Source organism: Ochotona princeps, chromosome 26, assembly GCF_030435755.1.
Source record: "Ochotona princeps isolate mOchPri1 chromosome 26, mOchPri1.hap1, whole genome shotgun sequence".
Classification (NCBI taxonomy): Eukaryota; Metazoa; Chordata; class Mammalia; order Lagomorpha; family Ochotonidae; genus Ochotona; species Ochotona princeps.
The window spans coordinates 30,528,455-30,542,796 of record NC_080857.1 but is presented as its reverse complement, the minus strand read 5'-3'; the positions used below and the strand labels follow the sequence as shown (position 1 = coordinate 30,542,796).

The window sequence follows — 14,342 nt, the reverse complement described above, 5'->3', positions numbered from 1 at the left end:
GGATTCAGTTTCTGATCCCAGGTTCCTGCTGCCCCGTGACCACTGCCAGCATTTTTGTGTCAATCAGCAGACAGGAACTCTAGTTGTCTATCTGCCTTTCCAATAAATTTTTAAAAATAAAGTTATCTCATAAAAAAAGAGAGAAATAAGCCTCCTAAATCTTCCCTATAAAGCTGAATGATGTAACTACCTTTTTAGTTAGAAATTACAAAAAAAATTAAAATCCATGGTGATTTTATATGTGTATACATGTGTCTTAGATTTGTTTCCTTCAGCAAGTTTTGCCTGGAAATTAGTACCAATCAGTTAATACACACTGAATTTGCATACCCGGAAATAACTGGTGTTTTTGCCGAAATAAAGCAATTCAAATTATTATGAAGAAATCAGACGGGTGACAGAAAAAAATATTAATAAAAACAAAATACTGATTAGTTTATTTTTTGGTAAAGATTTCTTTATTTGAAATCCAGAGATAGAGAGAGGGACAGAGAGAAAGAGCAGTCTTCCATCTGCTGGTTTACTCTTGCAATGGCTACAAAAGCTGGGGCTGGGCCAGGTCAAAACTAACAGCCTCGGTTCCATCCGGTCTCCCACACAGATGCAGGGTCCCAAGCACCTGGCACACCTTCCACTCCTTTTCCAGGTCTGTGAGCAGGGAGATGAATCAGAAGTGAAGCAGCTGTGAACTGGCTTGTATGCTCTGCACAGACCGCAGCTTCAACTGCTATACCACAACACATGCTATTTCATTATCAAAAAACTGATGGTGACCGAGAAAATATGAATTACCATATTACAAAATCAAGTCATAGCTCATGGGACAAGTAGGCAAATCTCTTGAAATGATAAAATTTTGTTAGTAGAAAAAAACACATACCTTTCTTCTTTATTTATCTGGTCACCAAATCCGACTGTATTCACAATGGTCAACTTCAATCGAACGTTACTTTCCTGGAGTTCATACGTCTGAGCCTTAAGTTTAACATGTGGGTAAAAATGTGAGGATTCGCAGTCTTCAAAATTCGTGTTGAACAACGTGTCGATCAGCGTTGACTTTCCGATTCCAGTCTCCCCTGAAAGAGGCAGAAGTATCTTGTCATAGACACACGCGGCGGCCCCCAGGGTGCTGTCCCCAAGCACAGACACCGCACAGGCCAGGCTGGCCATCAGACATTCATGCCTAGGCTGGTTAGCAGAGTGCAGACTTGAGTGTGCCTGCTAAGCTGCTCAAGCAGAACTCTGGAGACAGCACTGAAGTGGTTAAAGGCTTAAAGCTGAGAAAAACAAAACAGGCATTGAAGAAGAGGAAAACTCCGAGACCCCAATCTCAGGCCGTCGCACTTACGGCCAGAATGCAGTGGAAAGCAGTAAGGGGATTAGTTCTGAGCAAGATCGGCCCTTACCCACACACAGAATATTAAAACAGAAGCCTTGCTGAATGGATCTGTTGACCAGCTGATCAGGCAAACTCTCAAAGCCAACATGGCCAGACATAGTCAAGGAACGCACATTGTCTCTTTTCTAAAGGAAAACAAAAATAATACAAATGGTTCCACTGAAACAGATTACAAACACAGTTAAAAGTATAAATAAGGTCATCAAAGAAGTTAAAAATTTTGAAATCATTACACCCAAATCACTGTTTGTGAGAAATGTGCCCGACTCAAAATTTGTATTTCTTTTTTAAAAGTATATTTCTTTTCATACAATGAATGTTCATCGCTATTTATACCAGTAAATATTTGATATCAAAAAAACAAGAAAGTATCCATGTAAATTATGGAATAGTCACTCACAAAATACAAAACTTAAAGTCATTAAATGCTTAAGTTTTTAATAACTCTCAAAATTCTTAAAGTGCAAATAAAAAATACATAACTATGCACAGTTCTCTTTTCTAGGAATGGCAGAAGAACACATGTTAAGCTTACCTCCTCACTGCTAACAACTACAAGTCACTGGAACGACACCACAAGAGACATACACTGGGAAGAATGAAACTCTCCAGGGAAAGGAATCCACCAGGGTAGATGCGCATTTACCCAGCTGTCTACCAAGACCTCCCCAGGTAGGGGGAGACAGAACAGTCAGAACGAATGGTGTTACCAGGTGGTAAGAAGCCAACTATAGTTTGGCCAGGCAGATGGCTGAAAATTAAGGGAGAAAATTTCACAAAGAAGAATAAGTTCAAAAACTGCAAACGGACCCAGCGAGGTAGCCTAGTAGCTCTAGTCCAGGGATCCCATATGGCCGCCAATTCTAATCTGGCAGCCCCGCTTTCCATCCAGCTCCCTGCTTGTGGCCTGGGAAAGCAGGAGAGGACGGCCCAAAGCCTTGGGACCCTGCACCCGCGTGGGAGACCTGGAAGGACCTTCTGGCTCTTGGCTTTGTCACTTCTGAAATGAATCAACGGATGAAGATCTTCCTCTCTGCCTTTCCTCTTTTCTTTATATCTGACTTTCCAATAAAACAAAATAAACCTTTTTTTTTTTAAAGATTTATTCATTTTATTACAGCCAGATATACAGAGAGGAGGAGAGAGAGAGAGGAAGATATTCCGTCTGATGATTCACTCCCCAAGTGAGCCGCAACGGCCAGTTCTGTGCCGATCCGAAGCCGGGAACCAGGAACCTCTTCCGGGTCTCCCACGCGGATGCAGGGTCCCAAAGCCTTGGGCCGTCCTCGACTGCTTTCCCAGGCCACAAGCAGGGAGCTGGATGGGAAGTGGAGCTGCCGGGATTAGAACCGGCGCCCATATGGGATCCCGGCATGTTCAAGGCGAGGACTTTAGCCTCTAGGCCACGCCGCCGGGCCGCAAAATAAATCTTTTTTAAAAAGCTCCAGGGCGTGGGGGATCCTGCAGGGCTTGGGTCTCCTGTCTCAGGTCCCAGGGTCCACCTACTAGGTGAGTGCCTGTTCAGGAATCCCAGGGCTGGGGGATCCAGCAGGGCTTGGGTCTCCTGTCTCAGGTCCCAGGGTCCACCTACTAGGTGAGTGCCTGTTCAGGAATCCCAGGGCTGGGGGATCCAGCAGTGCTTGGGTCTCCTGTCTCAGGTCCCAGGGTCCACCTACTAGGTGAGTGCCTGTTCAGGAATCCCAGGGCTGGGGGATCCAGCAGGGCTTGGGTCTCCTGTCTCAGGTCCCAGGGTCCACCTACTAGGTGAGTGCCTGTTCAGGAATCCCAGGGCTGGGGGATCCAGCAGGGTTTGGGTCTCCTGTCTCAGGTCCCAGGGTCCACCTACTAGGTGAGTGCCTGTTCAGGAATCCCAGGGCTGGGGGATCCAGCAGGGCTTGGGGTGCCTGGCCTGGGTCCTTGGATTCACCTGCAAGAACATGTCCTACTTAATGAAAAAGATGGAACAGTGGATATAAGCCCTGTGGTAAAAGAATATGGCAGCTCATTTGGTTCTGTAGCAAAAAAAAAAAAAAAACAAAAACAGAACTAACTGGACAACTATCCCAAACAAGCAATGACAACAAAAAATCTCGGTGAAAGGAGTCAGTGGACACTGGGAGGGTGACATCATCCTCAGGTCGGTGAAATCGACAGCATTTCAGAACCATCCAAACCACCTGGACAGAACCCTCGGAACATGTCCACACTGAACTCTGGGCTGATATCAGGTGGTGGTTCATCATCCCTCGGTACTGGGACGTGTGGCAAGTTGTGAGTGGTTCTGCCCTTTGTCTCTCCCCTTCCCCCCAGAAACAATAATAGAAACTTTGGAAGCAATGAGTACACCCAATTTTCCCTAAACCTCAATTCTTTCTATCCTGGATCCACCATGTAATCATTATAAAAAAGTAAAATTTATTTAAAAAAAAAGAAAAAAAAACCCTGCAAACACAATACTCTCAAATCCACAGCTAACCCCTGAACCAGGCAGGTACAGTGGGAAGCAAAGATGGGGTGGGGGAGATGCGAGTTGAGAGGAGCCAATCAGATAATTCAAGAATGTCATTTTAGAAAGACAAGTAGAGCTTAGATTTTAACTTTGTAAATCTGAAAAAGGGGTGTGGGAGGGGCAAACTCATGCTTTAGTCCTTGATGGAACCAGTTTTAGGAGTAAGGGCCACAGCCCAGAATGACAAATGTTCCCTAACACAGAAACGGACTTGCCCTGACAAAGTTCATAACCAAGGTTCCTCACAAGAAGAATGCAGCACCTCTACATCTGCAATGCAATAACAATGAATGCATTAGGAAATAATGTATTAATTATGGTCAAGGCAAAAAACACACACTCACAGGAACCACATGCTGAGTAGTACATGTGGATGTCACACAACTATGTTACATATGCTGAGGAATCCGTAGGGAAAAAGGAGATGTAAGGCTGACAAGACAAGGAATTACAGAAGGTAAGAACAAAGTTCTCAGACAACAAAAGGAATTTTTAGGATGGTAAAATGAAGCATCCAAGAGAAAAAAAAAATTCAACTGAATAGTAACTGACAGTTTGCCAAACAGTGGAGGAGAACTTAGCTGTTTTCTAGGAGCCTTTTGACATGTCAAGTCACTCTTCTGCCTCAGCCCGCTGTGACCAGGAAGTCCTCGGGTCCCTTCAAGGTCACAGGAGCGTACAGAACATTGGCTGCAGGAGACGGACACCAAAGCTGGTGAAGAGACCGCTGGATACCCGCCACTAACATGGCTAGACTGAAAAACGCTGACAATGTCAAGCACACGTGATGATGAAGAATAATTGTAATGATTGTAAATTTGTGTGAACGCAAAACAGAACAGTCCTTTGGAACTAGCTGGGTAGTTTCCTCATGAAGTTCAACACACATTGTTATAAATCAGCAAACCTCCCCCTTGCAGGTGCCAAAGGTAAATGCACATGAGGCTTTACACACAGATGCCCATGGAGGCTTTACTCCTGGCGGCCAATAAACAGTGTAAGGATAAACAAACTGTGCTACAGTCAAGGGAATATTAAGCTGTTGACACACTGCCATAACACAGGTAAATTTCAAACAGTAAGTATCCAAACAGCGATTCATTTTCAGAAAACATAAACATCTATATCTGAATATACTCTTACATATGAGATAGACAAAATGTCTCCAGGCGAAGTGACAATCTACTAAGAGTGCCTGCTGGGAAGCAGACTTCGAAGACTGGGTGAGGAAGACACTTTCTGCTGAACATGGAAACTAGAATCTGAGATGGCCTCCGAGGCTGTCAGCTCTGGGTGTTCACAGATCTGGTTATTCAGCCAGATATTAACCTACATGTTCCCGGGAAAAGATTTGCAGATATGATTAAGGCTCGAATTCTTCTATCTATAAGGGAGACTTTTCTGGGTAGGATTCACCTAATGAAAACGAGAATAACCTTCAGTGCTGACAGCAACCCCCAGCTAGCCAGGAACTGAATTCTGCCAACAACCTGGCACAGCAGGAAGGGAGACCTCCAGACAACAGACCATAGCAAAGATGCCAGGGGAGCTGCCCCTAGCTCTCCAACCTGCTGAAACTAGGAAACAGGCGCTGGGCCGGCTGCTGTGGTGCAGTGGGCAAAGCTCTCCGGGCCTGCGCTGCTGGCATCCCACAAAGGTGCAGGGTTCATGCCAAGGCTGCTCCACTTCCATTCCGGCTTCCTGCTCACAGCCGGGGAAAGGAGTGTACGAGGCCCCTGCACCCGTATGGAAAATCTAACGAAAGTTCTTGATCAGCCCAGATCCTGCCACTGCAGCCATCAAGGGAGTGAACCAGCAGATGGAAGATCTTTAACCTTGCCTTTCCAATAAAGAAATCGTCAAAACCAAAAATGTACTCTTTTTAAATAGCTAAATTTGTGACAGTTAACAGGAAGCCAGTAGCATACAGATTCTATTATGGTGTTGCCAAGCCCATAGTAGTCATGTAAGCACGCTATCTTTACACTTTAATAAGAGCGTGACAAGCACCACACCCCCTGCCCTCGTGGTGCTCCAGAATGAAACGACACTTGTTGCACAGGCAGCGGACAGTGTGGGTAAGAGGCCCACAGCCCATCTCCGAGGGCCTGCGTTCACGTCTGGGCTCCGGTTAGTCCTGAAATCCCTGGGTCCCTACCTCCCACACGGCAAATCCAGAGCAAGTTCTGGGACACCAGTTCAGCCCGGAACAGCCTGGCTCTTGTGGGCTAGTGTTTTATTTGAGGAATAAACCAGCACTTGGAAGATATCTTTCTCTTTCTGCCTTTTAAAGGAATTAAATAATAAGTGAAAGGAAATCTGTTAGAATTTTTCTGATAGTTGGACTACACGATCTCTATGATTCCTTATAGTTGCTATATTTATAACATTTTTTATATTTATGTTTCGCCATTAGGCTATCATTCTGGGCCTTCCTTCCGGTTCTAAAACTTAAAAAAAAAAATCAACGAATAGAAATAGAAGAAACATTAAAAAATGAGGGTATAGGGCCCAGACCAGTAGCCTAGTGGCTAAAGTCCCCACCGTGCATGCCTGGGATCCCATACGGGTGCCAATTGGTATCCCAGCTGTTCTGCTTCCCTTCCAGCTCCCTGCTTGTGGCCTGGGAAAGCAGCAGAGGATGGCACAAAGCCTTGGGATCTTGTACCCTTGTGGGAGACCCAGAAGAAACTTCTGGTTCCTGGCTTTGGATTGGCTCAGCTCTGGCTGTTGCGGCTACTTGGGGAGTGAACCAGCAGATGGAAGATCTTTCTGTCTTTCCTTTACTCTGTAAATTTGACTTTCCAATAAAAACAAATACATTTTTAAATAAGGCTATGGTCCCCAAGATTTAATGCAGCAGAGGGGCCAATGGAAAAGGAGACCAACTAATGTCCTCTCAGGGGACTGGCGGCTAAGGATTACTAATGACGCTGACTCCGCAAAGCCCTGTCATGGAAATTAAACAAGTCTGTGGTGTGATTAAATTATCTATTATCAGTGGGAAGAAAGCAATGAGGCATTCTGTGGGTCAAAGCGGGACTATGAGCACACAAGGAAAGAAGAGTGAGAGGCAGGAGCAGACTAATTGCAGGATCATAGAACGAAAGGAAATCATTTTACTGAACTATTTGTTTGCATTTGCGCATCTCTTTTTTATTAAAATTCACACACCTTTCACCAAATTTAATTTGCTACTCCTTTTAGCATAGTCTTTAATGAGAATTAGTAAAAACAGTCCCTGGTATCCAGGATACTCAGAAAGGCAAGTTCCAGGGGCCTGGGTAGCATCAGGGCTAATCTCACGCAGGAAGGTGTCAGGCTCGCACCACCACGTTCTGCAGTGCCCAGTGAAAGCAGCGCTAGTCTTTCCAGGGAAGGCCACTGAGGCACCTGGGAGCTTTATTTGTTGTATGCTGCAAGCAACATCAATGTCAAAAGGGAAATAGAAAGTTTATGTCAAATTAGGACAGGAACATCCTAGACATGAAGTAACCACCATCCTTTCCATTGCTAATTTTCACTTCAATGAACAGAAAGCTAATTCACATTCAAGGTAAGAACCAACAGAAGGTTGTTGTCACAATAGTCTGCTGGTTCTATGGGAAGTGACTTTGCACCCATAAAGCCTTTACGATGGAATCGACTTAGAGCCAGACTCACTCTCTGCTCATCCTCGGCTCCTTGTGAAGGCATGCAGGGTGTTTTCATGGCCACGTGAGACTGAAAGTGCTGGAAAAGACAAACACAGACAAGAAAGCAATCATTATGCTATCCTAAAAGCCTGCAGTTATTACCACGTCTCGAAGTATAACCCATATTACCAGTTCATGTTTAGTATTACGGCTTTCTGATTACATAAACAATACATAATATTCAACATTACAGTAATGCATTGATACCCATTCATACACATTTTACTTCAGGAAACTCCACCTACAAGCAGGAGGGAAAAAGCACTACTTTGACTTCACCTAGGAGCACCAGCCCTGATAGACACACTCTAGAGGAAGTGGTATTAGACAGCGACCGTCACCTGGAATCTCCGGGCACACGGTCCCTTCCTACCTGCTAACCAGCTGCTCAAATGCCCACAGCAGCTGCAGCCGGCCGGCCCGGATGGGGAAAGGGGCCTGGAACTTCACCAGTGGCTCCCAGATATGTGGTTGACCCCCAAGTCCTTAGCTCACCATTCCTGTCTTTCCGGAATTAACAGAAAGTTGGATCAGACACAGAACACGCAGGATTCATCCATCACTCCAATGTGGGAAGCAGGGATTCCCAGTGATGAATTAACACACTGTGCCACAATACGCACTCTGCCACAACACCTAATCTTAACTATTTCTAAGTATACGGTTGAACTGTGCTGAATATGTGCACATCGCTGTGTAACCAATATTCCCACTCGCTTCCTCTTTCAAGGATGAAATTCTTTATGGATTGAATACACGCTTCCTATCACTCCCTGCTCCCCCGCCCCAGTACTACCACACTAACTCCGACCTCCCAGAATGGGGAGTCCCTGAGAGTGATTTACCCAGGATCACATAACTGAGGGGAACTTGGTTGGAATTCAGCTCCGATTCTGCAAAGCGAGGTCCTTGTTCCATCCGGACCTTTCTTCGGGTCTGCAGGGTGGGCTGTGTGGTGTGTATGATTAGGGACAAGGCCTGGGGCGCAGTACTAGCGGCACAGACGGGATGTTGGGGAGGTTCCTGTCTGCTGAAGAAGTCCATGAAAGTGAAATCACTTTCTTTATGACAGTTTACAACAAACCTGTAACTCTGTAACACACAGGGACAGCCCCTTACTAAATTTTCTGGGTTGAATAAAGAACTGGATAAGGCTATTTGTCTCCTGTTTTATCCTGCCTTCCCTATGTCACAGGTTCAGGAATATTAAATGTTTAAGTTTAATGACTTTGCAGGCTTTGGCTCTACCTATATATATATCTATTTTTTTTTTTAATTTATTCTACCTATACTTTTATAAAGGATATAGTGTATTGATTTGAGAGAGAGTGCATGCAAAAGATCTTTCATCCACCGGTTCACTCCCCAAATGCCTGTAACGGCCGGGGCTTAGCCAGGCCAAAGCCCGGAGCCTAGAAGTACATTTGGTTCTCCCATGAGAGCAGCTAAGTCTAAAAGCAGCACTCCAACATGGGATGGCAGCAGCCCAGGTGCCAGCTTAGCCTGCTGCACAATACTCTTACTGCCTCAAGCATGTGGGTAGGTAGGACACTATGGTTTTACAGTGTCCCAAGGGCCAGGTTAGGCATATGAGCCACCGGGCCATCAGCAGAACAGGCTGTCCTGTCCTGTACAGGAGACTAGGACCCATGGAAGGTAGGATGGGAAGAGGACTAAATGCTGGGGTGGCACCCATCTTCCCTGGTGTGAATCCTGAGCGCTCCAAGTGTCATCCGACCCTATCCAGGGCTGGAGATCTATGTTTGATCTTAGTAACAGAACATCACGTGCAGCACAAACAGCACTATGATGGCCAAGCAGGGATCTGCTACCTCCCAGTACAGGTTTTCGAGTCCCTGCAGAAGGCTGGATAGGCTGTAATTGACAGAGAAAGCCACTTCTTCCTGGACAAGGGGCAAGTGCACCAGGCCCGTGAGTGCTGGCTCCAATACACCTCCACAGCTATGGGGATGCTAACCCGGCAACATCCCAGAACTCTACCCTAGGACATTCCTTCTTGAGTAGCTCTCAGTGTCCAGTCCACTCCATCTGGACCTCCTCCCCTGCTGGATTCCATCATTCCTTTCCAATGTGTACAAGCACAAAAAGCAATATTTGAAGGGCATTATTTATATACTCTTTTCACTTCACATTTCAGTTGTATTGAGGTGTCTAGAGAAGAAGGAACATTCATTTGGCCAAGTTTCCTTCCTTTGCAAAAGGATATACATACTTGTCACTTCTGAGGCTTTGTGGGAATTAAATGAACAGATATAATTTTAAACAAAACAATGCATCACTAACCATATAGTAGTGATCCACATTGTTTTGAATCAGCATATCTGTATTCTATGGTTTGAATGCCCTCTTTCAAGCTTATGTTGAGATGCAATGGTTATTATCTCAGCCAAAAACTTTGCTTCGTGAATGGAACAAGGACATTCTTACAGGACCTGGTCAGTTACTGCAGAAGTGGAATCCTGATGCAGGGACAAGTCAGCCCCACGGCTGGTCTCACACACTCCACTCTGTGAGGGATCCCTGCCTGCCTGGCCTAGGTGGGAGGTCGTGTTCCCAGGGGAACCCCTGACAATGGTTTCGGCTAACCGAGCCCTCAACCTGGCCTGTTCACTGGTCATACAGGCGAGGGCGGTGGGTTGCATCACTTTCTCTTCTGTCCTTGGACGAGCTGTGCTGGCACTTCCTTGATAAGCAACTCTGAGCAGTCAGGTGCGGTCCATGTTATCTGCCAGCCTACCTGCCAAGCACAAGTGTTGTACATGACCTATGACACGGAGGGTTCAAAGAGATAGACACGACTTCTAGCCAATTACAGTGCCGTTGCTGGGTGGGAGGACATCAGGATATGCCCTTCTGCGTTCGCCTTTCTTAGCCTATATAAGTTTGTGCATGCACTACAATAAACAGACATGCTTGATCAGACTGTCTCTGGTGGTTCTTGCTGCTGAAGAACAGCGAAGAACACCATCGCCTCACCCCCTCTGTGGTCGCAGGGACCTGTTGGTCAGGAAAGCCCCAAGAGAAACAGTAAGAAAGCTCTCACCAGAGAGCGCTGCCAAGCCTTGGGACTTCCCAGACTCTTGTAATGCTTAAAAAGGCTGTGGTAATTTACCCCAAATTTGACAAGCCCAGAAGCTATAAACACGGGTATGATCTGATTGCAAAGTTACGCTCCCTCTACTGTCCCAAGTTGTAAATCAAACATGCATTCACAGTTTGCTAAACAGGGGATGACAGGAGAGAAGTACAGGAAAACCTTGCTAATTTCACACACTGGTACCTGAATGCAGCACATATATTGAGGGCATGTGTTCTATTAACATGGCTGATCATATTAACAGATGTGTGTGGGGCTCCTCCGTTTACATCTAGGGCAGCAGCCATTATGCTGCTCCGTGTTTCTCCATGCTGCTGAGCATATGCACACAATGTGGTGGGACCAATATTTCGAACTCCTCCTCTTGCAAGACTAAAACCCTCTACTCATCAGGATGCACATCTGCTTCATATTTTTCTATGGTTTAGTCTTTTACCGTATTCTCTATAGCATAGCACATGTGGCTTTGTCTACAATGACAATGAACTGTACCACTCCCACAGCTCTGCCCACAAATACGATTAAAGGGAGGCCCTTACAGCCAGGTTCCTTTCTCACTTTAAAGCACATATGTGTACACACAAACACCAGGATGCACCACGGTTACAACATACCCTTCTCTGGCACAGTTGCACAGGGTTTTCAAATCCTAAATAAATAAATGAACACATTTAACATTCAATGATTCTTCTCAGTTGAAAGATGCCCTCAGGGCCCGGCGTGATAGCCTAGCAGATAAAGTTCTCGCCTTGAATGCGCCCTGGGATCCCACAGGGGCGCTGGTTCTAATCCCTGCAGCCCCAATTCCCATCCAGCTGCCTGCCTGTGGCCTGGGAATGCAGTTGAGGACCGCCCAAAGCTTTGGGACTCCTGTAGGAGACCTGAAGGAGGTTCCTGGTTCCTGGCTTTGGATTGGCTCTAAAGCACCAGCCATTGCGGTCACTTGGGGGAATGAATCGTCGGACGGAAGATCTTCTTGTCTGTCTCTCCTCCTCTCTGCATTTCTGCCTTTCCAATAAAAATTAATAAATCTTAAAAAAAAAAGATGCCCTTACATAAACAAAAGGACACCAAAAAGTATTGCTGATGAACATAAAAGTACTGATGATGTTTTTACAATGTGAAAACCTGAAGTTTTAGTTTACATTTAAAAAAAATTTTAATATTATTTATGTAATTAAGAGATATGCACACCCATGTGGGTCTCTGATCAATGGGGAGGGTCGACGTGTGGAGGAAGGTGGGTGGGACAAATGTTTCAGGTTTTGTGTGTGTGTGTGTGTGTGTTCGTGGGGGTGGGGGGCGCTAGGAAAGGGACCACTTCTTGCTGCCAAACTACATCAGTACCTGGGGATGGAGGACGGTCATTTGATGACACCATAGAGATCCCGAAATGTGGGAAGAATGTTGCAAGGGTGTTATTTGAGGGTTTTGATAGTTCTGAGAAGCTGCTGGCTTCATTGCTGCAGGGTTGAAAACAATCTTTCCAAACTCTATTGGCTGACCAAGTCCACCTGAGTGCTTTCACAGTGCAAAGCTTGGCCAGGAGAGCTGTCCACCTGTTTTGCTTTCCATCCTCTGACGAGACACTGGACGTCTTCTGCTCACCTAGATGAGCTGGCTCTCGTGTTCTCTATCTGCTTCCAAGTATGCTGTCACCTGCACAGGCTGCAGCAACTGAGGAGGCCCAGTTCCGATACATGAACTCCAAGGTTGGAACACACATCCTGTTTCCCTTTGACCAGGGTTTCAGTCCACTGGTCTAGCTGGAAAATCCCCCAAGAAATGTTTCTGGGGTGATGTCAGACTTGGCTCTTATACACCAGCAAGTGCAGGGTCAGGCTCAGTCCATCACCTGCACCAGCCAACACACATACCGGGGATGCAGCTGCCTGGTCAGTTCCACACCCAGTCCAACCTCTCATGCAAAATGGACTCCTGCTGCAGCTTAGTCCAGCCCCAGTGCACCACAGGTCCAGTCCTCACGTACATCTGTGGATATTATGGCCTGGTTGTGGTGATCCCCCAAACCCCACACTAGGCCCACGCTCAGCCCTGAGTTTTGTGTATGCCGGCATGTGCTACAGTATAGCTCAGGCCTTGTCCAGCCTGGCCCGCCCCAGTCTTAGTTTCCATGTTCACCAGCAGCAGTTGCAGCCTAGCAAAGTAGTGTTCACAGTTGCCCTAGCATGCCCATTCCCATCCATGGATGTTGCGCTTGCTAGGGGGTACTGTGGTACAGCCTGCTATGACTCACAGTCCTGGCACTTGCCAGTAGGTGCTACAGCCTAGCCCAACTGACTCACACTCTTTCTGGCTCACACATGCCAGTGGGTGCAGCAGGCTGGCCCAGTATGTTCTGCCCCCAGACCCAGCTCGTATGCTGGCTAATGGGTACTACAGCCCCGCCTGGACCAGCCCACCAGACCCAGCTCTCATACCCACTAGCAGAAGCAGCAGCTTAGTTGGGGAGTATCTGAAGCTCCCTAACCAGGCCTACTCCCAGCCCCGTTCCAGCAAGTGCTGTGGCCCAGTCTGGCATGGCCCATCCCCAGTCTTGGTATTCACCAGCAGGTGCTACAGTCTGATTCAGCCCAGCATGCCCTAGTCCCAGTTCTCACCAGTGGCTACAACAGCCTAGTCCAGCCTGGCCAACCCTCAGCCCCGGCCCTCATGTGAACTGGTGGGTGTTGTAGCCCAAACCAGCCTGATCTATACCCCCTCGTTCTTGCTTATGCCAGTGTGTTTTACAGACTGGCCAAGCCCAATCTGCCAAAAACCTGGCCCACATCTCTGTTGACAGGAGCTGTAGCTTGGCCTGACCTTGCCTGTCCCCAACCCTGGCTCCTGTGCCCAACAGTGGAAGTTGCAGCCTAGTTTCCCTGAGTTTCTCAGGGTCCTGTACCAGGCCTACTCCCAGCTCCAGATCTTGCATGTGCCAGTGGGTGTTGTGGCCCAGCCTGACAATGGTCTGCCCCGAGTCCTGGCACTCACTGATGGGCACTGTATTCTAGACCCATTCTGGCTCTCACTGGTGGGTATTATAGCCAGCCCAGCCTGGCCCATCCCCAGGCCTAACTTTTGTTGAACCAGTGGGTGCTAGGTGTAGCCCAGTGTATCCTGCATCCATTCTGGACACCCAGCAGGTACTGTGGGTCTATCCCAGTCTGCCCAGCCCAACATGCATGCTGACTGGTGCTGTAGCTCTGCCCTGCTGTGGCTCTGTGCCTGTCCCCATCTCAGCTCTTGCTGGCACAGGCTGCAGCCTACCCAGCCTAGAGCAGCCCACAGTCTGTCCTGGCTTTTGTGCATGCCAGCAGTGCTCTAGTTGGCCCAGCCTGACCTGCCCCCAGCTATGGCTCTTGTGCTCCCCACAGGAGCTGCACCTGGCAGGGTTCCTCAACCAAGCCTGTTCCAGCCCAAGGTATCACGTGTGCCAGCAGGTGCGGAAGCCCCAGTTCCCGTGAGTACTGGTGAGTTCAATCTGGTTCAGCCATCACCACTGCCAGCTCTGGTAAACTCATGGGTGCTGCACTCCCAGAGACGAGCCCACACGTCCCCTAAAGAACCTTCTCCTGGATCCAGTTCTAGCATTCTCTGAACCAGCCTGACATGGCTCAC

General features: G+C 47.2%; 1 protein-coding gene across 1 annotated transcript in view; it reads right to left on the bottom strand.

The window, feature by feature from the left end:
* Positions 1-14,342, bottom strand: part of SEPTIN10 (septin 10) — a 54,401-nt gene that overhangs the window by 14,921 nt on the left and 25,138 nt on the right. The window contains exons 2-4 of the mRNA XM_058655444.1: positions 7,572-7,640; positions 1,407-1,524; positions 881-1,076 (exon numbers count right to left, since the gene is read on the bottom strand). Coding sequence (XP_058511427.1) covers positions 881-1,076; positions 1,407-1,524; positions 7,572-7,640 — 383 coding nt within the window. The remainder of the gene's footprint in view (positions 1-880; positions 1,077-1,406; positions 1,525-7,571; positions 7,641-14,342) is intronic.